The 22898-nt window shown below is 38.2% G+C and overlaps 1 protein-coding gene across 8 annotated transcripts in view; it reads right to left on the reverse strand.

The window, feature by feature from the left end:
• Positions 1-8561: 8561 nt before the first annotated feature.
• CFAP206 (cilia and flagella associated protein 206) overlaps positions 8562-22898 on the reverse strand; it is a 35285-nt gene continuing 20948 nt past the window's right edge. For all 8 annotated transcript variants that reach the window (XM_059941683.1, XM_059941686.1, XM_059941687.1 and 5 more), the window contains 6 exons: positions 21214-21333; positions 19886-20084; positions 17844-17984; positions 14712-14905; positions 12614-12757; positions 8562-9064 (listed from right to left, as the gene is read on the reverse strand). In XM_059941683.1, the coding sequence (XP_059797666.1) occupies positions 8834-9064; positions 12614-12757; positions 14712-14905; positions 17844-17984; positions 19886-20084; positions 21214-21333 (1029 nt within the window). In that variant the 3' untranslated portion in view covers positions 8562-8833. The remainder of the gene's footprint in view (positions 9065-12613; positions 12758-14711; positions 14906-17843; positions 17985-19885; positions 20085-21213; positions 21334-22898) is intronic.

Consider the following 22898-nt stretch of genomic DNA (forward strand, 5'->3'; position numbering starts at 1 on the left):
TTAGTTGGGTACCTGGGCTAACTTTGTTGGACTTATGAACAAATTGGACTCACAAACATGTTCTTAGAACAGACCTCGTTCGTATGTAGGGGGCTTACTGTATAGTTTATATTACATATTGTTCAGAAGTCTTGTGCCTGTGTCCTCATCGTCAGCATTATCATTAATTATATTTACCTAGCCAGACATGCTAACTGCACGATCTTCACACAACGAAAGGGCTTCGAAAACATTAGACATATCAACAGGCATTTACTTCAACTGCTATGATCTCCACGTTCACTGAAGCATATTAATTAGCATAAGCGATGTTAGAAATAAATCACTGGCAAAATGAATGGTCATCAAGATATGTGGATTGATTAAAAATACTACGTAAGTACCTCAGTTCTTACAGGAACGTGAGTACAAGATTCTGAGATGCCCAGCAGCCTACACCTTCTGTGGCATGATCTTTCTCCAAAATGATTTTTTAAAGGTTTGGGTGGTCAATGTTATATACCATTGTCTTATCATTATATACATAGATACAGATATATATATATAGTCTATTAACATTATTGGAATATTTTGCATTCCTTATTAGCATCACATTAATGTCAGAAGGGGCTCACAGAAGGAGATCACAGTTTATATAGTCAGACATTTGAGTAACCTCACTTTGGAACAGTGTTGGATCTTCCCTCTGCCTGGTGTATGTGTGCTCACTGGTGCTGATCACCTCTTCCTGTAATTGGTACAGTTCTCATTTATGGAATTATTCAGTTCCATGCTGTGTATTTCTTACACGTACACTTAAGCAAAAACTCATATGTGTACTTGAAATTAATTGTGAAAATTAAAAATATTCTATCAGACATTTCTTCTTTTGTTTTATAACTACTGCTCTGTACAGTTTATCTCTTCCCATTTTGGAGTATCATTATAGTCTCAACTTACTTCAATTAACTATAATTATTCTCCTCTGGACACTCAAATTGTCCCAGTATGGTCCCTGTAAGCCTACTCCTTTAAATCTGCACAAGCTTTTTGAAGCATTTTTGATTTCCAGGTTCCAGGTTCCAGGCCAGTCTTCATTCTTCCCTGTCCTAGGCCATGGAATCAACTACACTTCAAGAAACTATGGTTCCTTCTGGGGGAGAATAGTATTACACACACACACACACACACACACACACACACACTGATCATAATTAGGGTGGTGGGTAAAATGCTTTTGGGCCCGTTTTGTGGCATTTCTGGTTCACATACATATCATGTTGCTGAACCCCACCTTTCCTGTAAATTTTCATTGCCTGTGAAGACTTTCTTCTCCATTGCCATAAGCCTTGACTAGATTTTGATGCCCTTTGTCCTAACGTGATCAGCCCAAAACCACCAGGGACAAACTTATAGTCAGACAGAGTCAGGATTATTGGCTCATTCCAGCGAGAGAGACTACACACCAGAATAACTGTGGGAAGTCTCAGGAAACAAAGGAAAAGACAGAGTTATAGAATGTGGGGGAAGAATGGAGTTAGGTGAAATTTAAAAAGAAGCGATATTTTGCAACAAAAAGAATAAAATACCTAGGAATAAACCTACCTAAGGAGACAAAAGACCTGTATGCAGAAAACTATAGGACACTGATGAAAGAAATTAAAGATGATACAAATAGATGGAGAGACACACCATGTTCTTGGATTGGAAGAATCAACATTGTGAAAATGACTATACTACCCAAAGCAATCTACAGATTCAACGCAATCCCTATCAAACTACCAATGGCATTTTTCACAGAACTAGAACAAAAAAATTCACAATTTGTATGGAAACACAAAAGACCCCGAATAGCCAAAGCAATCTTGAGAAAGAAAAACGGAGCTGGAGGAATCAGGCTCCCAGACTTCAGACTATACCACAATTCTACAGTAATCAAGACAGTATGGTACTGGCACAAAAACAGAAATATAGATCAATGGAACAGGATAGAAGGCCCAGAGGTAAACCCATGCACATATGGTCACCTTATTTTTGATAAAGGAGGCAAGAATATACAATGCAGAAAAGACAGTCTCTTCAATAAGTGGTGCTGGGAAAACTGGATAGCTACATGTAAAAGAATGAAATTAGAACACTCCCTAACACCATACACAAAAATAAACTCAAAATGGATTAAAGACCTAAATGTAAGGCCAGACACTATAAAACTCTTAGAGGAAAACATAGGCAGAACACTCTATGACATAAATCACAGCAAGATCCTTTTTGACCCACCTCCTAGAGAAATGGAAATAAAAGCAAAAATGAACAAATGGGACCTAATGAAACTTAAAAGCTTTTGCACAGCAAAGGAAACCATAAACAAGATGAAAAGACCACCCTCAGAATGGGAGAAAATATTTGCAAGTGAAGCAACTGACAAAGGATTAATCTCCAAAATTTACAAGCAGCTCATGCAGCTCAATATCAAAAAAACAACCCAATCCAAAAATGGGCAGAAGACCTAAATAGACACTTCTCAAAAGAAGATATACAGATTGCCAACAAACACATGAAAGGATGCTCAACATCACTAATCATTAAAGAAATGCAAATCAAAACTACATTGAGGTATCACCTCACACCAGTCAGAATGGCCATCATCAAAAAATCTACAAACAATAAATGCTGGAGAGGGTGTGGAGAAAAGGGAACCCTCTTGCACTGTTGGTGGGAATGTAAATTGATACAGCCACTATGGAGAACAGTATGGAGGTTCCTTAGAAAACTAAAAATAGAACTACCATACGACCCAGCAATCCCACTACTGGGCATATACAATGAGAAAACCATAATTCAAAAAGTCATGTACCACAATGTTCATTGCAGCTCTATTTACAATAGCCAGGACATGGAAGCAACCTAAGTGTCCATTGACAGATGAATGGATAAAGAAGATGTGGCACATATATACAATGGAATATTACTCAGCCATAAAAAGAAACTAAATTGAGTTGTTTGTAGTGAGGTGGATGGACCTAGAGTCTGTCATACAGAGTGAAGTAAGTCAGAAAGAGAAAAACAAATACCATATGCTAACACATATATACGGAATCTAAAAAAAAAAAAAAAAAAAAAATGGTTCTGAAGATCCTAGGGGCAGGACAGGAATAAAGACGCAGACGTAGAGAATGGACTTGAGGACACAGGGAGGGGGAAGGGTAAGCTGGGACGAAGTGAGAGAGTGGCATGGACATATATACACTACCAAATGTAAAATAGATAGCTAGTGGGAAGCAGCCGCATAGTACAGGGAGATCAGCTCGGTGCTTTGTGACCACATAGAGGGGTGGGATAGGGAAGATGGGAGGGAGACGCAAGAGGGAGGAGATATGGGGATATATGTATATGTATAGCTGATTCACTTTGTTATAAAGCAGAAACTAACACACCATTGTAAAGCAATTATACTCCAATAAAGATGTTAAAAAATAATAAATAAATAAAAAGAAGCAATATTTTGATAGCTTCAAAGCAGGGCTGTGTGTGAAAAACTCAACATCAGATCTGGACTGCAGAACAGTCTCAGGATCCTGTTTCTTGGAAACCCTGAAGTTACTATAGATGTGGACTGTTGTATTCAGGAGCCCCTTAAATGAAGGCTTTGCACCTACGTTGGAAACTGAGGCTGCTTCTTTGTGTCAAAGTGACTTAAATCCTTCAAGCAAGGATGGAGTGTTTCATTCTTACTGATACAATTTCAACAGCAAGGTTCCTAGTAGCGTACGATTTTAGAGAACAAAATTTTTCAGTGAATTAGAAAGCAGACACTCAAAAAAGGGAGTTGTTATTATAGTTTACAACTGTAGCATATCCTCGAGAGGTATGTTATTTCCTGTTAACTTTGCAGCTGGGATTTCTGTGTTCGTTATCCCAGCCCAATGAATGGCCAAGCAGATATTTATATTCTTAGTTCAAGCTAATTTTTACTTTCTCAGTTCTAATTATCCTAAGTCTTCGAGGACAAATATCAGTTGAATGTGTTTCTTTTATGTATGCCTAGTTTTCTATACAAACCTTGGTTAGAGCAAGGAGCAGCCATCTTCAACATGTGAGCCATAAGCTCATTTGCCTGATGATGAAATAACCTTACAGCAGCTGTTGCTATTTCCATTTCAGACCCCAGTGATATTCCTGATTGTCCCTACCAAACTGCAGCATTTGCCTCGATACCCTGCTCACTTCTATCTCTGCTCTGGTATCAGAGCTACCCTAGTCTCAGTGAACTGTGCGAAAGGAAGCCCACTATGTCTCCATTAGTAACAAAGCATATAAAAGTGTGAACTTCATTCATTAAACAAGAAGACTGTGCAGGAAGCAAATACCAAAAGGCTTAAGGAGGCTGTAGTTCAACTATGGTAGCTGTATAATAGATTATTAAAAGTGGTAAGGTTTAAAGTATAGTAAACCATTAACCATAAAGAACTGTGTAGACAAATCTCAAACTGTAGACAGAATGAGATTAAGCATATTATTCTCATTCTGCTATTAAGAAAACTTCCAAAACCAATTTGCTAGGTTATTATTTTAAAACAACTCTTTCCTATGGTATAAAATTACTAAAGATAAGCCAGAAGAACTGTTGCATTTTAGAATTGAGAAAATTTGTTTTAAAATACAAAGAGACAATGTACAATTCAGTGTCTGAACTAAAAGAGTTAAATGTGAGTAAAAATCATCAGTATCTAAACATTTCTTATTTGAGCTTAACTCTCCCTTGCCTCTTCTTCCATTTTTAGTTACCATAATCCCGTTTCTCTTTTCCTGCCAGTCACTGGTAAGTACTCTGTACTTAGTTCTACAATTTTCTGCTTCGCTGGCTGCAATCTTATTTCTACTCAAGCCAACTCTATTAAAACAGCTTAGCAGCTGCCAACTCCATTCCTCATCCTCTTGTGTTTGTTCATCAGACATTTACTAAAAGTCCTAATGTGCCTAGCATTATTCTAGGCACTAAGAGCTAGAAAACAGAAATCGGGGAAAATGAGGATGGGAGTGCAGCAGAAGTGAAACACTGGGGCTTCTCTCCTCTCCTGGCTAACAATGACAAGGCACTTACCAGACAAATGCTTTACACGTGTTAACTAACTCATTTAATCCTCTCAACAACCCAATGAGTTGGGAAATGTTATTACCCCAGTTTTTATGATGAAGAAACTGCAGCAGAGAGAGATTAAATAACGCAGCTAATAAGTAGTAGACCTAGACTTTACTTCCATAATCACAGAGATTCCTTTACATCTTTTTCTACTCTTCTGACTGCTCCTCTGTCTTATCTCTTCCTCCTCATTCCATCCCCATTCGTTGGGGATGATCCCCCAAATTATCTTTCTCTAGATCAAATTCCAGTCACCTCTGCTTTACTATCTTTGTCATTTCTTAAACTCAAAATTTCTAGTACTGAACACATTCTTTTTTGACCAACCAGTTCCTCTTCTCAGTTATCCTCTGTTTCCTAGAAACCCTAGGGTAGAGACTTTGATTTTCCCTTCCCTTCCCTGGAATGTTAGATTCCCTTCATTAAATCTCACATTTGCGCCTTCATGTCTTCCGTTACTGCAATGCCCTAACTCTTGTGACAGCTGCCTCACCGTCTCCCCAGTTCCAGTATCTCTCTCCCACAATGGATCTTCTGTTCAAGAATCTGCCACAGTTTTCTAATATCCTACTACAGGAAGGCAAAACATTCCTCTGCTTGGCTTTCAGTGTCCTCCAAAATCTATACCAACCCTGCTTATCCAACTTTATTTCCCACCACCTTCCCCATAGATGATCTTCCTTTTCCTCTTGGTTTTTCTCCCTCTTTTCCAAAAACTACTTTGCGACTGAGCTACCACCTTGACTATGAGAATAATCACTCAACCAGTACTCTGCTTCCAGTGTGTCCTTTCTTTCATTCCTTTTCTTTCAAAATCCATGCATCCAACAAGGTTCTATAACAATACCAGGGATATAAGAATGACTGAAACACAGTTCAAATCTCAAGAAATGCACAGTCTAACAGGGAGAATACAGATGGACACATATAGACCTTTTTACTTCAAGTGTTATAATAAGAATATGAATAAAATCCAGTGAAAACCCAAAGGAAGAGCGATTAATTCTCTCAAAGGTGATGGGGAAAACCTTCACTGGAAAAGTAAAATCTGATCAACAGATTTCATGGGAACAAACAGATTTCCTGAGGGTGTCTGTGGAGTACATTCCAGGAGACAGAGTGACAAGCAAGCACAGAGAGGGGTGGCATCAGAGACCGTAACATACTCAGAGTTTGGGCTCCATTTGCCTGTATGTACAGTGTGTGCAGAGAGCATGAGGGGGCAGAAAATGAAACTGGAAGATACATGGATATATATGAAAAGTCTTATATAATATGGCAAGGAGTTTTTATCCCCCAGATAATGGAAAAGTGTCTTTTTAAGCAAGGGAAGTGAAGGTTGTAGGCGAGGAAGCCAGGTGACCTGATCAAATTTGTGTGTTAGAAAAATTACGCCGATGAATCAGGCAATAGGACTAAGTCCTGAACTACGGCAATAGCAGTGAGAATAGGAAGACACGGTTCCCAAAGGCAGATGAAGCCAAATCAACAGGGCTTGGTGACTAGTTAAATGCAGGGGCTGTGTGAGAGAGACAATCCAGAAGTTTTTAATTTATCCTACTGAGTAGGTAGTGATGCCTTTGACCACAGAAGGAAATACACAGGGAGAAACAAGTTCGGTAGAGGAAATGAGTTCGGCCTGTGACCTGCTGAAATGGGGGTAAACAACTGACACTGGCTCCAGCATATGGTTGGAAATCTTTAGAGAGTGATGGGGCTTGGGTAGACAGTGGAGGTCTTGGGAGAAGATGAGTTTACCGTTTGATCTAGCTCCCTGTATTCTCTTTCTGTTGTACTTACCAGATGACTTTCTGATATTTAGCTTTTCAAATAGTATTTGGTATTTTTATGCACTTGGCAATTCTACTTTCAGCCCTAACTTGGTAACCCCAAATTGTGGCTTATCAGCCATCCTTTTCTGTGTTTAGGAATCTTGCAGAATCAAAGGAGGGTTGATTAGAACAGGTAAAATCAAATTCCTGAATTTGCAAAGTTTAGTATTAGCTGTAATCATCCCACCCTCTTCAGGCACAGAGCCCTCCCAACCCCACGTCCACGCCACACCACCTCCACCCCCAGGCCCTGCCTCAACAGCCAGCCAGCCAGCCCATCTTTAACTTCATTTTTAAACTACAGGTATGATAAACAACAAGGTCCTACTGTATAGCACAGGGAACAATATTCAATATCCTGTGATAAACCATAATGGAAAAGAATATAAAAAAGGATGCAGATATATGGATAACTGAATCACTTTGCTGTATAGCAGAAATTAACACATTGTAAATCAACTATGCTTCAATAAAAAAATTAAACTACAGGTATGAAAATCATGACAACTTAGAAGTAGATCTGTTTGAAGTTTACCTTTATAGTATCTGAGGAAAATGGATTTTGAAGCATATCATATTATAAGTAACATTTAACCTACATAGAAAACAAATTATACAAACACCTTAGTAAGAGTCACCTAAGCCAAAAATATGTGCTAAATGTAAATGACACCCCCTGCCCCCAGGCTGCCAAGGCAAGTTTTGACAGTCCCTCCGCTTGAGAGACTTCATTATCCGTGCTTAGGTACTGGGAGTGTGTAAGGCATTAACAAAACAACAGCTCTAAAATTCGGCTATCAGTAATTGACAGGGGCCCTAAACACAACCTATGGAGTCAGGCAAATAGGTCAAAGGAGTGAAGTAGGAGACCCGTAAGGCAGCAAGAATTAAAACCAGAAGTACCTGCCCTATGAAAGGGCAAAGCTACTAGTTACAGGAATGCTGGCCGAGTGCTGCTAGATATTCCGATCTTTTCAAGGGGCCAGAATCCAGATTCCATGTAAAATTTCCAGATTTTAAAAAATCTCATGTGGGACTTCCCTGGTGGTCCAGTGGGTAAGACTCCGCGCTCCCAATGCAGGGGGCCCAGGTTGGATTCCTGGTCAGGGAACTAGATCCTGCAAGCATGCCGCAGCTAAGAGTTCACATGCCCCCCACATGCCGCAACTAAGAAGTCCGCATGCTGCAACTAAAGATCCCGCACGCCACAACGAAGATCCTGCATGCCACAACTAAGACCCAGTGCAGCCAAAATAAATTTTAAAAAATACATAATAAAAATAAATATTTTTTTAAATAAAATTTTAAAAAATAAAAACATCATGTGGATCTTTGTTCTAACTGTTCCAAATTAGTGAGGTCTTATTACATATCAATTTAATCCATGTTACATTTAATAGCTAATGAGGCTGAAAATATTGATTATGGTTTAAATTTTTAATGTTCAACATTAAATATGATTTTAGAAATAAACTTCTATCCCAGGCACAATCATCTTATATCAATATATAAAAAGTTATCAAAATAAATTTCTATCCCATGCATAACAATCTTATATATATTAATATCTAATCATCTTATATTATTAATATCTAATAATTTCAGTCTTAATGCTGCCAAACTTTTTCTTCCAAGTCAAAGAGGAATGGACAGAGTTTTACTTTGCAATTTTAATAGAATGAAAAATGTATTACAGAAAACAATTTTTCATTTGTTGTAGCAGTCTGGCAGTCCATATGGGTGAGAACCCAAAAACATTCATACCACCAATGAACGTGCCAGCCCCACAAAATTAGCTAGTTTTCATGGATGCAAAAATACTTTTAAATATATGCCATTGTTCACAATTCAGTGGTATCTACGTTAAAAGTGTGGTCTCTAACTAGGTTTCATCAATGGCCCTAGTTAAGTTCACCTTGACTTCATAGGTGGTCTTGGTATGGCCCCCGCGGAAACCAGCTATGTAAATCTGGGGCCGGGGCACTCGGCTGCTGCCTTCCCTCATTGACTGTGTGCTAGCATCCTTTGAAGGGTACACCTGGGAACAATTTTCTCTTCTCATGTGACTAAGATCAGTCTGTACCGAGTGAGTAACTTTCCGACGCAAATTGGCCTAAGTAGAAAGAGAATACACAGGAATGAACATTTCTCTAAAGAACGAATAAAATACTCTCGGGTACCAGTTAGTATCGGCCTTTTTTTTTTTTTCTCTCAATCCACAAAGAAATTAGTCCTGCAACATAGCATGTTTCTGCAAAACATTAAAACATTGGAAAATTTAGAACATAATAGAAAAGAAATACCCTTTGCTGAGAAGTAGGAAAATAGATTAAATAATGAAAATGGACCCAAAGAGAGAACAAACAGATTCAAACTTACAGTGAGCTCAATTCTTTGTTGATATAATAATATAATAATTCATTCATTATTATACTTTGAGAGTCATACAACTTGGATTTTCCCACCATTCTTGGCTTATTTTTTTAAAAAACAAAAATTTAAGATTTCCATTGTCTTACCTAAATGGGCTTCACCCAAAACTTTTAATAGAAAAAGCTCTGATGTTTCCAGATAATACTTTACATTTTTCTACATTATGCTTACTCCTTTTATGGATCGCAACTAAACATGAGGTTAAACAGACTGCTCAGGCTGGGAAGCAAGGAGGAGTTTATAAAAAAGAGAATAAGAGTTTTATTGAAGTTGTGGTAAAGTCCAAGGAAAAAACTCAGAAGGGATTACAGCATGTGAGTTAAGAAGGAGAGACCTGGAATTAGAGGAAACATTTCAGCGTTAGAGACACTGCAGGTGATTGAGAACCAAAACTACTTCTCCCACACACAGCTTATCGTCTACATTAACAGGACTTTGCTATTCCTTTGTCTTCACTAGCATAATTTTACTATTCCAAGAGACTCTTGCCAAAGCAAATAACTTGATTGTTCATTACAGAACATCCTGAAAGATGCATGACTCTTCAGTGGTAAGCATTAACACACAGAAGAAGCCCTAAGACTCTGCATCCCTTGCCTGAAGATTCACCTTGCTATTCCCATCAATCCTGGACTGCTTTTTCATAATCTTTACAACCCAGTTCAGGCCCCCAACACATCCCCTGACTGAGCCCAGGCATCAAAAGACGTGCCTTCCACCAAACTTCAAAGTCTCAATAAATCCTGACCTTGCTGTTCCCCCTCTGAGACACCGCAAAGCTCTGCTGAAGGGGTGGTTTCCCTTACAGCTCTAAGCCATATACTCAGCTTTGTCTTATCGACAGGTCATGTTGGTAATATACGGGGAGCTGGCATTCAACATGCTGCAATTCTAGGGGATAATTCCATCTAAGGTGGGAAGAAGAATGAAGTCGAAGAGTGAGAAGAGAGGGTCCAGTCAGTATGAGGTTCAGCCCCACTGAACACCGCATTCTCTTAACATTTCCAGGCCAGACCTAATCTGCCACCTATACCTCTCATATCCTGTCCAACCATCACTCCACTCTTCTCCTTTGTCTATGTGTATCTCAAGACCAACTTAAAATGTCACCTAAGTCAATGGAGTAGAATTTTTATTTCACTTCTGTTATACCACATACCAAGAGATACCAAAATATTTTTAGTGTATCAATGTCACTTGCTAGACTATTAGTTCCTGAAGAACAAGGTGGTAGGATATATATACGTTACCCAGTATACATCTGATGAGCTCAAATGAGTCTAGTATTGATAGATAACAGAAAAGAATGCAGGGAACGGGAGCTTCATGAACTACAGAAGAGTAACTGGTAAGAATGCTAATGGAACAATGATCCGGAACAGGGGTCCCCAACCCCCGGGCCGAGGACCAGTACCGGTCCGCAGCCTGTTAGGAACCGGGCCGCACAGCAGGAGGTGAGCGGCAGGCGAGCGAGAGAAACTTCATCTGCCGCTCCCCATATCCCCCATCGCCCCCATCGCTCCCATCACCGCCTGAGCCATCTCCCACCTCCCCTGCGGAAAAACTGTCTTCCACGAAACCGGTCCCTGGTGCCAAAAAAGTTGGGGACCGCTGATCTGGAAAATATTCCAGGAAGCTGAACCTTCCGCATCTTGAGAAATCAGGGGACTGAAAAGCTGCCACCAGATAGGGCGGCAAGGGAAATGATGTGGTTAGTGAAAAGAGAGACTGAATATACAAACGGACCTAGGTTGGACCTTATATGATAACAGAACTCTAACCCACAACCTCTGCAGCAACCAGTCTTGGAAGCCAAACCACAACCTCGGTAGCTGTAGCAATCAGCTCAAAACAGCAGAACCGCCCTATTTTTTTTTTTCTCCTGCTGCCTCCCTTTCCATCTCTGGACCAACCAGAGAAAGCCAAATATGCTCACTAAGCCAATCACAAAAGATGCCCCCCCATCGCCCGCTGCTAGTTAGCCCGCCTCCAGTTTCCCCTGTCAACATCCTCCAATCAGAGGAATACCTGAAGCCTTCCCCTTTTTCACTATCAAACTTTCTCACTCCTCTCCCCAACTTTGAGTCTCTGCCAAACACAAGTGATGGTGACTGGCTCCCTTGATATAGCAAGTTTCGAATAAATAGCCTCTGTTCTCATTTGAGTAGTCTTCCTTTATTTCCACACCTGATTTCCGTTAAAGAGCTGCATAAAATATACTGAGAAAAGGCTACAGTTATGAAAAGAGTTTGTTCCTTCACACTATAAATATTTGTTGTTTAAAATGACCAGATACTATCAAAAGGAAGAGTGGGGGGAATTCCACTGAGTCAGATAGGGATGAGAGCTTCAAAGAAGGCTTCAAGGGTAGGTACCTACTGTGATTAAGATGACTGCGAATCAGAAGGACAAGTGAGACGTCTGGAGAGAACAAGCTGACAGTAAGAGGGGACTGTATCTGTGCTACAACAGCAGTAGCATTCTGCTTCTCAAACAAAAGTCCAAAAAAGAGAAGGGTATGCTTTAAATGATCAGAGGAAGCTGCAGGGCTTTAAATACTAGCACCTCATAGGTTAGCACAATTAATTAAACTATTATATACATCAGTAGACAGAGTAGAGATTGAGAAAAGGAGACAGAGAGAAAGATAGCAACTATCATTGTTCTAGTTACTGGATGATATAATTTGAGAGCAGTTTCATGCTTCTGTATTTCTATATATGCTTAAAACTAGAAGATAGGGACTTCCCTGGTGGCGCAGTGGTTAAGAATCCGTCTGCTAATGCAGGGGACACGGGTTCGATCCCTGGTCCGGGAGGATTCCCACATGCCTCGGAGCAACTAAGCCCGTGCGCCACAACTACTGAGTCCGCGTGCCTAGAACCCGTGCTCCGCAACAGGAGAAGCCACCACAATGAGAAGCCCTCGAACCGTAACAAAGAGTAGCCCCCGCTCGCTCCAACTAGAGAAAAGCCCACACGCAGCAACAAAGACCCAGCGCAGCCAAAAATAAATAAATAAATAAACTAATTTTTTTAAAAAACCTAGAAGATAATCTTACAATGTAAAGCTGGAAAATTATAAATTATACTAATTATTTTTATTTTAGCAAAAAAAACTGTGTACAACTCACTATTTTATATAAATAATTTAGCTTACCAACTCTATGAGTAACAACATATTAAAATTCCCCAACCTATAAATAATTTTAGAAAATATTGTTACAAACCAATTTTATAGCTTTTCTTCTTAATTCCCATTCATTCCACTCATATGATCTCACAATTGTTGGTGGCAATAAATGTGTATCCGTCTGTGTGCTACTTTCACACTTTGCAATTGGTTTTATATAATGTTTGTCAACCTCTTTCATCTAAAGAAGTGGAGTTTTGTAATTAATATTTGTAAAAAATAAACACTATTTACAGATAACTAAAATATTTAGCTAAAACTGACAAAACATTAGGAAAACAAGAACATGAAACATACTTGTAAATACCAGCAAAATTTTAAAAAGTTCATAATTAGCAAGCCAAATGTAATTATTTTCCCAGGCATTATGGATTTGTGCCTGATTTTTTGAACTTAATGTAGGAGGTGTAGTTTGTAAGGAGAAAACCTAACATCACTCATCCCAAGTCAAATGTCCCTCTCCAATTTTCACAGTGGGGACCATAAGTGAATACCTTATTGGAAATGGATAGAAGTTTAGAATAGCTACTAAATATTAGGTATACATCACATTTGTTTAAAGTATCAGAACATCTTTAGAATATATCTTAAACTCAAGCTCTGCGTACATAGCAGATTATTATCTATTTTAGTGGAATATATTCATCTTTCTGCCAAAGCACCAAGAAGCTCACTATTAAAATATTAAGTATTCAGTGATTCCAGGCTAAACAAGTTATGATTATGCTGGAAATAAAGTTGCTGGAGCGGGTGGCAGAGGTTTAAGAAACTCAAGTCCTAGTAAAGAGGAGGGGGAAGAGATGAACTTCTTTCCCCAAATCAAGAAACAGATGATTACTGAATGCCTACCATTTAGCATAAGATATAATTTTTGCCTTCAAAATGATCTTATGATATACTTAGGTAGGTAAAAATATGCTGAAAAGATAATTTACAATATTATGCAAGTAAATGGCAAGAAAAAATAATGAATACAGCATTGAAATATGAAGAAAGAATACTCACTTCCATAGGTATTAAAGGTCAGTGAAGGATTCAATACACAGGATTAAATACACAGAAAGGGAAGAACAAGACCAGATATGTAGAGGAAAACTGTTCTTTAATAGAAGAGTATCTACGTACGGCACACCTTCCTGGTGATCTGATTCTAGCCTTTCACTGTCTTTGTGCTTTCTTAAAACGGCAGCTGGAGCATCACATCAACAGACTGGCAGCTGTTGTCAGAACAAGAGTGCCAACAGCTGCCCCCTTCTGACCACATTGTCCTTGGCTGGTTGTCAGTCTTCCTGCCCAAGTGTTCAGACCATCCTCTGTTCCTCACTGTCACCAGCCCCATCGTCCTCTTACCAGTCACTGCTGGGATCCCTGCCAACCTGGTCAGTCGTACCCACACCCACCTGCTTCACTGTCAAAATGTTGATAAATACAACAAACACAAACCATTCATAAACCATGTATTGCAGGGTTTTAGTTTAGTGAGTTTAAAAGAGGTAAATTAAACAAGAGAGGATGACAGAAAGAGCAATTAAAATGTGAACAGTACAAATGAGAGACAAAGAGGAAGAAAACAAGGACACACAGCGGTAGAATGTGAGCCCCGTGCGGGCAGGGATTGCTACCTGCTTTGTTCACTGTGCCCAGAATCATGCCTGGTGCACAGCAAGCGGCTCAGTAAGTGTCTGCTGAATGAATTAAGGAACCGGCACACACACACACAGAAACACACCTTCAGATCCATTTTGTGGCCTTTCAGACTACTGCAATTTAAACCTGTTAAATTATTTTACAATTCTGAGCCTAAGTTACCACCTATGTTATCTGTGCTAAGCTCCTTCCATTTCAGATAAGGAAATACTGTAGTTCCAATTATTTATCTAAATGTAGTCTTGCTCTTTCAGATTTTTCCAGTCTAATTCATCAATTTGACTCCTTACCCTGTTTTCATTTATTCTTTGTGGATTTCCTTAGTTTCCATCTTCGGGTGTGAACCCCTTTCAGATAACCTGTAAAGGCCCTCATTCTGACCCTGTCTCTTGCCGGGACTTGGGGGACCATTCTACAACAAAATGTAACTTTTTTTATTAACTACACTTTTAAATGTCATGAATTCTTAAAACGCCAACCCTGCTTACCTGAGAATATGGAATAAGGGTTTCAAACTGTTGATGAAGTTCCAGTAGCTGAATCAATTCTGCATTTTTTTTGGCTTTTTCTCTAATTTTATCAATGTAATTTTCAGGATTTTCTGCAAATGAATATGCAGCATCTCTGGTATTGAAAGTGTAATACTTTTCTTTATATTTCAAAATTCCAATTGCTGGATTTCCTGAAAATTAAGAAAAGGAATTGAATTCGATATGAAATACTGAGACTTCCCTGGTGGCGCAGTGGATAAGACTCTGCACTCCCAGTGCAGGGGGCCTGGGTTTGGTCCCTGGTTGGGGAACTAGATCCCGCATGCATGCCACAACTAAGAGTTTGCATGCCACAACTAAGGAGCCCTGGAGCCGCAACTAAGGAGCCCGCCTGCCGCAACTAAGACCTGGTGCAACCAAATAAATAAATAAATATATTTTTTAAAAAAGATATGAAATACTGATTCTTTGTTTATAATACATTCATAGAACCATTCCCTAATACTCTATTTTTAACATATCACTTATGTCTTTATTAGCTAAAATGTTACAACTAGCAATTTAAGTTATACATTTCGTTAAATTATATTTTATGTAAAATTCAAATGAAATTTATTTTATACATTTTTTATTTTATTTTATTTTATTTTTTGGCCACACCATGAAGCATGCAGGATGTTAGTTCCCCGACCAGGGAGCAAACCTGTGCCCCCTACATTGGAAGCACAGAATCTTAACCACTGGACCACCAGGAAGTCCCATATTTTTAAATTTTAAATTATGATTTTATCTAAAAATATTTCACTATCCAGATATAAGTTGTTTAAAAATCTTTTATGAGAAGCCACTTAATCATCTAGGTTTTTCAAATCTCCTTAAAGTAAACTAACTACTAGAAGCACTGTTTTTAAAATAATTCTGTAAGAACTACAAAAATGAAACATCTGTTCCAAAATGTACATTTGCATGTTAGAAAGTATCTCCCACTATGAAAAGATACTACATAAAATATGGGTTAGAAGTATCCACAGTTTGTGGGAATTATATAGGAAACATAACACTGTCTTATTTATTTATTCTTTCACTTATTCAACAAATATTTACTGACCCTGTTCTTGGCACTGAGAATACAGAGAAAAGAAATCAATCAATATACCATAGCCCAGAGAGTGATCAGTGCTACAGAAAACAAGTAAGCAAAGCAGGTTAAACACATAGTAAAAGGAAGAAGGGCGAGATTGATATTTTAAGTTGGGTGGTCAGAGAAGGCTGAATAAGATGAGGGAGCAAGGTATGTAGCTGCGGGAGAATAGAGCTGTCCAAGTAGAGGGAATAGCAAGTGCAAAAGATTCGAGGTGAAAATGAGCTCGGAATGTTCGAGAATAGCAAGAAGGCCAGTGGGGCTAGAGCAGTGCACAAGGGAACGAGAGGTGGGCAGTATAGTCAGTGATGTCATCTGAAAAGGACCCTGCCTGGTAAGTCCCAGCATTACCCGGGGGACTCAAGCCCTGTGGTCTGCAGTCCCGAGGAAGGAGGGACTCCCACGGGATTCCTCCGAGGCAATGCAGGCGGCTGGTGCCCAGGAAATATTGTAGCACATAGAAATAAAATCTCCAGACTACCTGATTCTGAGAGGATTCTAAACCCAAAGCCCCTCAAGCCCTTCTACTTTTTTTCTCTTTCTCCCCCTTTCTTAGAATCATAGTTGGTAGGAGCTGGAAGGAACCAAACACACCTCCTAGTTGGTCCTTCTCCTTTTCCTGACGTGGAAGCTGAGGTCCACAAAAGACAAGAGATTTGCTGAAAGTTACTCTGTTTACTAATGGGACAACGCGGACTAGACCCAGGCTCTCCCGGGACTTCCCTGGTGGTCCAGCAGTTCAGACTCTGCGTTCCCAATGCAGGGCGCCTGGGTTCATCCCTGGCCAGGGAACTAGATCCTGCATGTGTGCTGCAACTAAGAGTTCGCCCGCGCAACTAAGAAGCCCACATGCCACAACTAAAAAAAAAAAAAAAGATTCCGCATGCCGCGAAGAAGATCCCGCATGCCGCAACTAAGACCCGGCACAGCCAAAAATAAACAATAAATAAATATTAAAAAAGAAAAAGAAACCAGGCTCTCCCAATCTTGGCCCATAGCTTTTCCAACCACATCATGCTACCTCTGTGTCACCCCACATCCATGTTTCTGTGTTTGTGTCTCTCATGACTCCCTTCCCTTCTTATTTGTGGAGGGAGGGAGAGAGAGAGAGAGAGAGAGAGAGAGATTTGGGGGGGGGGCAGCGAAGGGAAGGAAAAAAAAGACAAGGGGAGAGAGAAATCATCTCCAGTCTATTGCTTTTTACTTCTTCATGGCTCTTGATTGACTTCTCCTCAGTGTCAGTGATCCTCACAGGACCTCAGAATACTATTCTCTCAGTTCTCTGAAGGTAAACCTTTTATTACTCCCATAATGAAAAAATATTTACCATTAAAAAAAAATGAGTCAATGTGTATGTTCTCTAGCCTGTATACACACAATCCCAATAATTCTTTGTAATAATTCTATTGCCAATTCACATGGCACTTTCTGGATAATAATTTATTTCATCTCAATTTCTGATTTATTCTTTAGAGAAGTTCTAGTAATATATACATCATAGAGAAATTTTACTTGATAAAATATTGGCCACGTCCTTATACAGAAATCCTGATCTATGTTAATGGGATATAACCATAAAGTGACAAAGAATATTGTTTAATAAACATATCAGTCAAACTAGTGTTGCGCTTTCAAGTAATCACTTTGGAAGATGATCTATTTTAGGAATGCCACATGACACTTCTGAAATCCTTCATTGACATAAGAGTCATCCCCCTTTTATGATAGTGTAGCATCCATATTTCATTATATACACATTCCATCACGTATCGCTTGTATTATAATTTCTTGTTTATGTCAGTCTATCAGGTTATGCTGCGAGCACTTCAAAGATAAATACTGCATTTAGGTCATCTTTGTAGCTCCTTTCCTAGTTCACCATTAGAGTCCATAAAATTTTACAAAGTGAGTGAGTGAGTGACAATGAGGGCACATCATTTAAGGAAAAAATTGGAGAAGGGAGAACAGTATTATTTCCAATGACGTACCTGGAAGAAGAAGACCATCTGTTGTAGCAAATGTGTAAGCACAAAATCCCCGATACTGAATCAACAATTTGTCAAAATTGGCTGTTGTTTCTGGGAAAAGCCATTCTAGTTTTCTGAAATCCGCCAGATTTACTCTCTCTTCTAAAATGAAAGAGGAGCACAAGAAAAACTGTATTCAGTGGGAAGAGTAAACCACCCAGGAAATGAGCAGAAGGCACTTGGCTGCTATCTGACTAAAACAGAGATAAATTAACTTCGTTCAAGACAGTGTAGCTCTTAATAATATGCGAGGTGGCAAAATACTTTGAATATGATGCTCATATACTAGGACTGTCAGTTCTTTAAACAACTGAGAATGTTCTGAGCAGAAAGAGGCAAGGAAACATCTCTTAGTAACTTAGTGATTTTGGTAACAGAGGATATATTTTTCTGTTATTCACACTTCTAAAAAGTCTTCCTAGTTTTGCCAATTTTTTTTAAGCAAATAAAAACGCGAATTTATAAAACACTGATCCCCGAGGTTCTTACTTTTGCAGTGCTACCTACACTCCTGTTTCTGGCTCTGTATCCAAACAGCAGACACTACTAGTGACCCCGTGGCTACAGCTGAAAGTAAATGCATACTGTGGAGGAAACAGACCTTCTTCACTCTTTTTTCCTGATATGCCTGAAAGCCTCAAACGGTGATGAGATGTGGTGAGTGTAAATTAAATTCTTTCAAAAGAACACTGGGTCTCCCAATTCCCTGGAGCAGTAACTTGATAAACTGTGTTCTAGTGAATAAAAACGTTTGACTTATAGTAGGAAATGGCACGTCTTGCCAATATAGTTGAGTTTAATATCTACTGCTGAAGTGACTTTAATTTTTCAGTTTCATTTAGCATTTGCACAGATATGCTGTTTTAACAAAATGAAAAGAGTAGGAAAAACTAACTGGAAGGATGTTTTTGAGTCTCTCTGATTTCATTTTCAGATTTTATGTATTCTAATAATTTAAGAATGCAAATTACCGCTTTTTTTTTTCACATCTTTATTGGAGTATAATTGCTTTACTATGTTGTGTTTGTTTCTGCTGTATAACAAATTGAATCAGCTATATGTATACATATATCCCCATATCCCCTCCCTCTTGCTTCTCCCTCCCACCCTCCCTATCCCACCCCTCTAGGTGGTCACAAAGCACGGAGCTGATCTCCCTGTGCTATGCAGCTGCTTCCCACTAGCTATCTATTTTATACTTGGTAGCGTATATATGTCAGTGCTACTCTCTCACTTCATCCCAGCTTCCCCCTCCCCCCCGCCCCCATGTCCTCAAGTCCGTTCTCTACGTCTGCGTCTTTATTCCTGCCCTGCCACTAGGTTTTTATTTTTTGCTTTTACAAAAACAGAATGTGAAAAGGAAATTTGGAGAGTCCATGATCTAATTTCACTTTCTGGAAAAACTTTCTTTTTAGGCAACAATTCAAATCCCAGACTCTATTTTGACATTTCTCATGAATTTTGAGTTGTCTTTAAGAAGACAGCAGGGACTAAACAAGTAAAAGGAAGTTTATTGATAAAGACAGCCTTTCTATAAGAATCAATGCATCTCTTAAAGGGCCTCAAATAAGCTCCATTTTATAGGGATAACATTTATTGATTTATAAATTTCAACCTGAATCTGGGTAGATATATGGCAAATCGCATTCCAAAGAAATGGAGCTTTATTTGCAACAAATATAGCAAGGATTAATACCCTTTTCTACTACAAACCGATAATAAAATCACTAAGATTACAATAGAAACCTATAAGCACAGGAAATCACTGTTAACCAAAACACTAACAATAACACTAGGAATGGTTATTGCTGGATAGCAAACTCTTCAGTTTATATATTTTCTGTTTTCCATATTTTCTATAATGAACATTAGCAGTCTTACAATCAAGAAAGATATTCAAAACTTTATCAGAAAGATACGCCTGAAAATTTTAAAACAAAAGAGTGACTTTATTCTAGAGGTAATTTTAGGAGGAAGAGGAAATAATGGATGATTTCTGTTACCAATGTGCTCTTTCATTCTACACACATCAGTTTTCACAGTCACTCCATCAAGAAGAGCTTGCGTCACTTTCTCAGGAAAGAACAGTTCATGAGTCCCCAGAAATGGCTCAAGATGAGTAGTTAAATTACTGAGGATGCTAATCAGAACAGTTTCATCCTGAAAGCTAGTCCACAGATTGGAAAGGGCAATGAAGGTGGGCTGAGGAAGAGACAAAAATGTTCAAAATGTCACTGTTTAATAAAATTACAAATCACTCTACTCTTAAAAATAAGTACAAATTTTTGTTTGTAAAGAGATTAATTCTCCCGTAAGACAAGTAAAAGTCTCATGAAATTAGACAATAGAATCTCAGTAGAAATTGGACTCATAAATTATGAGAAAATAAACTTGTATATCAAAGCATTTTATTTTGGTATGATTGCCAGTAAGTTAGTTTACTCAAAAGAGCCAAATACACATGATCACCTAAGAAACATTCATGGACGCTTCACCTCAAAAGGTCTAGGGGGAAATAGCTTCTTTTTTTAAAAAAAGCTAAATATGACTCATTATAATTAGATTTATCTGGCTCAATTACAATTCAAAAGAACTTGGAAAGTCTAGGGATACATCTTGGGCCATTTCTTGTGAGCTTATGAGTTAAAGATTTTGTGTCAGTGACATAAAGTATTTTTTATTCCTATTAAAGGTCACTGACTTATACAACAAATAAAAAATTAATCAGGCCCTACTTATAAGTGAAACAACTTAGCCTTTTGTTTCCAGGTTTTTAAAGTCAAATGTTGGGAATGAGTACAGAAAATGATCAGAGACTCAAAATGCTCTATAAAATACTGCATGTACATCTTGTACTTCTTTGGGGCTCCCAGATTTGCCCATAGGGTGGTATAGATAATCAGAAAGTCAGAATAAGTGCAGGCCTGGTAAACAAAGTGATTTTATCTGTCTTTTCAGAAAGGTCACAAGTTACATCACCTCTGTGCTGAAGGCAATTTCTTAACCAGCTACTGTAAAAACGTTTTCAACACTGCACTATGGATTATTTTTGCTGCCACAGACAATACTGATATTATGGTTATTATAATATATATCTGCACTTTGTTGAGTAGCAATGGCCTACCAAGGGAATCCTCTCATCCAACTTGTAACGTCCTGGTTATATGATTATTACTACAAAATAACCAAACACAACAGGATCACCTCATATAAAGCTAATATTATTATTTTTAGTAATTAAATAAAATTGAAATTACTTCTGATCCAACTTTATAGGACTTAAGAGTACATTCACCTTTAAACAAGGTCAAAGTGGATGACAAATGCTTACAAAGACTTGTGATGTTGGGACAGCCGTCTTTGATTTTACAGTAAATTTTAATTGTTCCAGTTGGGCTCCTAACTGCTTTATCATCATTTCCACTTCTTGAGCACAAGTAATTATATCCGACTGTGAAGACAACATAATTGGCATTCATATTTTTATAATTTTACTGCAAACATTATGTATGTCTTAAGCCCCACCTGCTCCCCACATCTCCTGACAGTAAGCTCAGTGAGAGCAAGGATTCTGCTCTCCATGGTATTCCCAACACCAAGAACAGAACTGGCATGTGGATGGTGCTCCAGGAACATTTGTTGAATGGATGAATCTTTTGAAATACAATGGCTATAATTTTTCTCAAATGTATACAGGTATTCTTTGATATTCAGTATAATTGCATTCCCGAGCAGTGGATTCTCTGACATAGTTTTCTAGAACTGTTCTTTTCCCATTCCTCAAAGGTAAAATTAATGAGGTATTCCTTTGAAAACTACTTTGATACCCAGATTTTTAAAAATTGCATTCAAGAATGCAGAAAGTGTTAAAAATCACAGCATTGAAAGAAAAACAATATATTTCTCATACAACCATAGCAATCTGAAAATAAGGTGCTAAATGCTGACTCTGAAATAATTACTAACATTTATTCTTATTATGTGCTAAGCACCATATTAAATACTTATAAGTAAAAAAAAGAGGTAAGTACAAATAAGAAAACCAAGGTACAGAAAGGTAAGTAAATTGCCCAAGGATACACAGCTAATGAGGGGTAGAATCATGGTTCTACACCAGATCGTCTGAGCCCAGGGCTCTTATCCTAAGATGTGACCAGAAATGGCAGTGGTATGGGGTTATTAGCACAGTGTTAAAGAGTAACAATTACGTGAAGAGAAAAAAACTGCATTTGAATTCTCAGATATCTGTAGCCTAACTATATGTTTTACTAGACTATTTTTAAATGACAAAAAATTATTACTTCATAAGACATATCAAATATCATCCCTGTATTTCAACTAATGAATTTTTTTATTCACAATGTAATGTGCATCCTGTTTCAATTTTACCCATACTACTCTTTAAGCATCTCCCCTCCTCTTGTCTCATTCTCCCATTATTTATTTATAATAAAATTTATAATAATAATTTACATATTGTTTATCCTATCTAATAAGTCGCTTCTCTAACCCTCAGAGTTTTTTCCCCTTGATTGCTAGTTTTCTTTTAGGAATCAAATAGGAAAATGCAGTCCTTAAAGTCTTTAGATTTGTACACAAACAACAAGAAACAGAAATAATTCACGTATGTTCTCCAAAGTAAAAGTTACATTCAATACATAACACTTCTTTAAAAACTATAAGTAAAGATACTCCAGACCTACTCCCCCAAGCTATGCTTGCAGGCTCCATTCACAGATTAGGCACACAGAACTTCTTGATTTTTCCTGATAGTGTCCTAGAACAATCACTCTGTTTACATTTTACCAAAAAGAACTTGTTCACAACCATGTAGAATTTTTAGTTGCAAAGTGAGTCCTCATAAATAAAGGGAAAGATACTCCCTGCTCAGGGATCAGAAAAATTAATATTGTTAATATGACCATACTACCCAAAGCAATCTACAGATTCAATGCAACCCATATCAAAATTCCAGTGGCATTTTTCAAAGAAATATAACAAACAATCCTAAAATTT

This window comes from Balaenoptera ricei, chromosome 12 (assembly GCF_028023285.1).
Source record: "Balaenoptera ricei isolate mBalRic1 chromosome 12, mBalRic1.hap2, whole genome shotgun sequence".
Classification (NCBI taxonomy): Eukaryota; Metazoa; Chordata; class Mammalia; order Artiodactyla; family Balaenopteridae; genus Balaenoptera; species Balaenoptera ricei.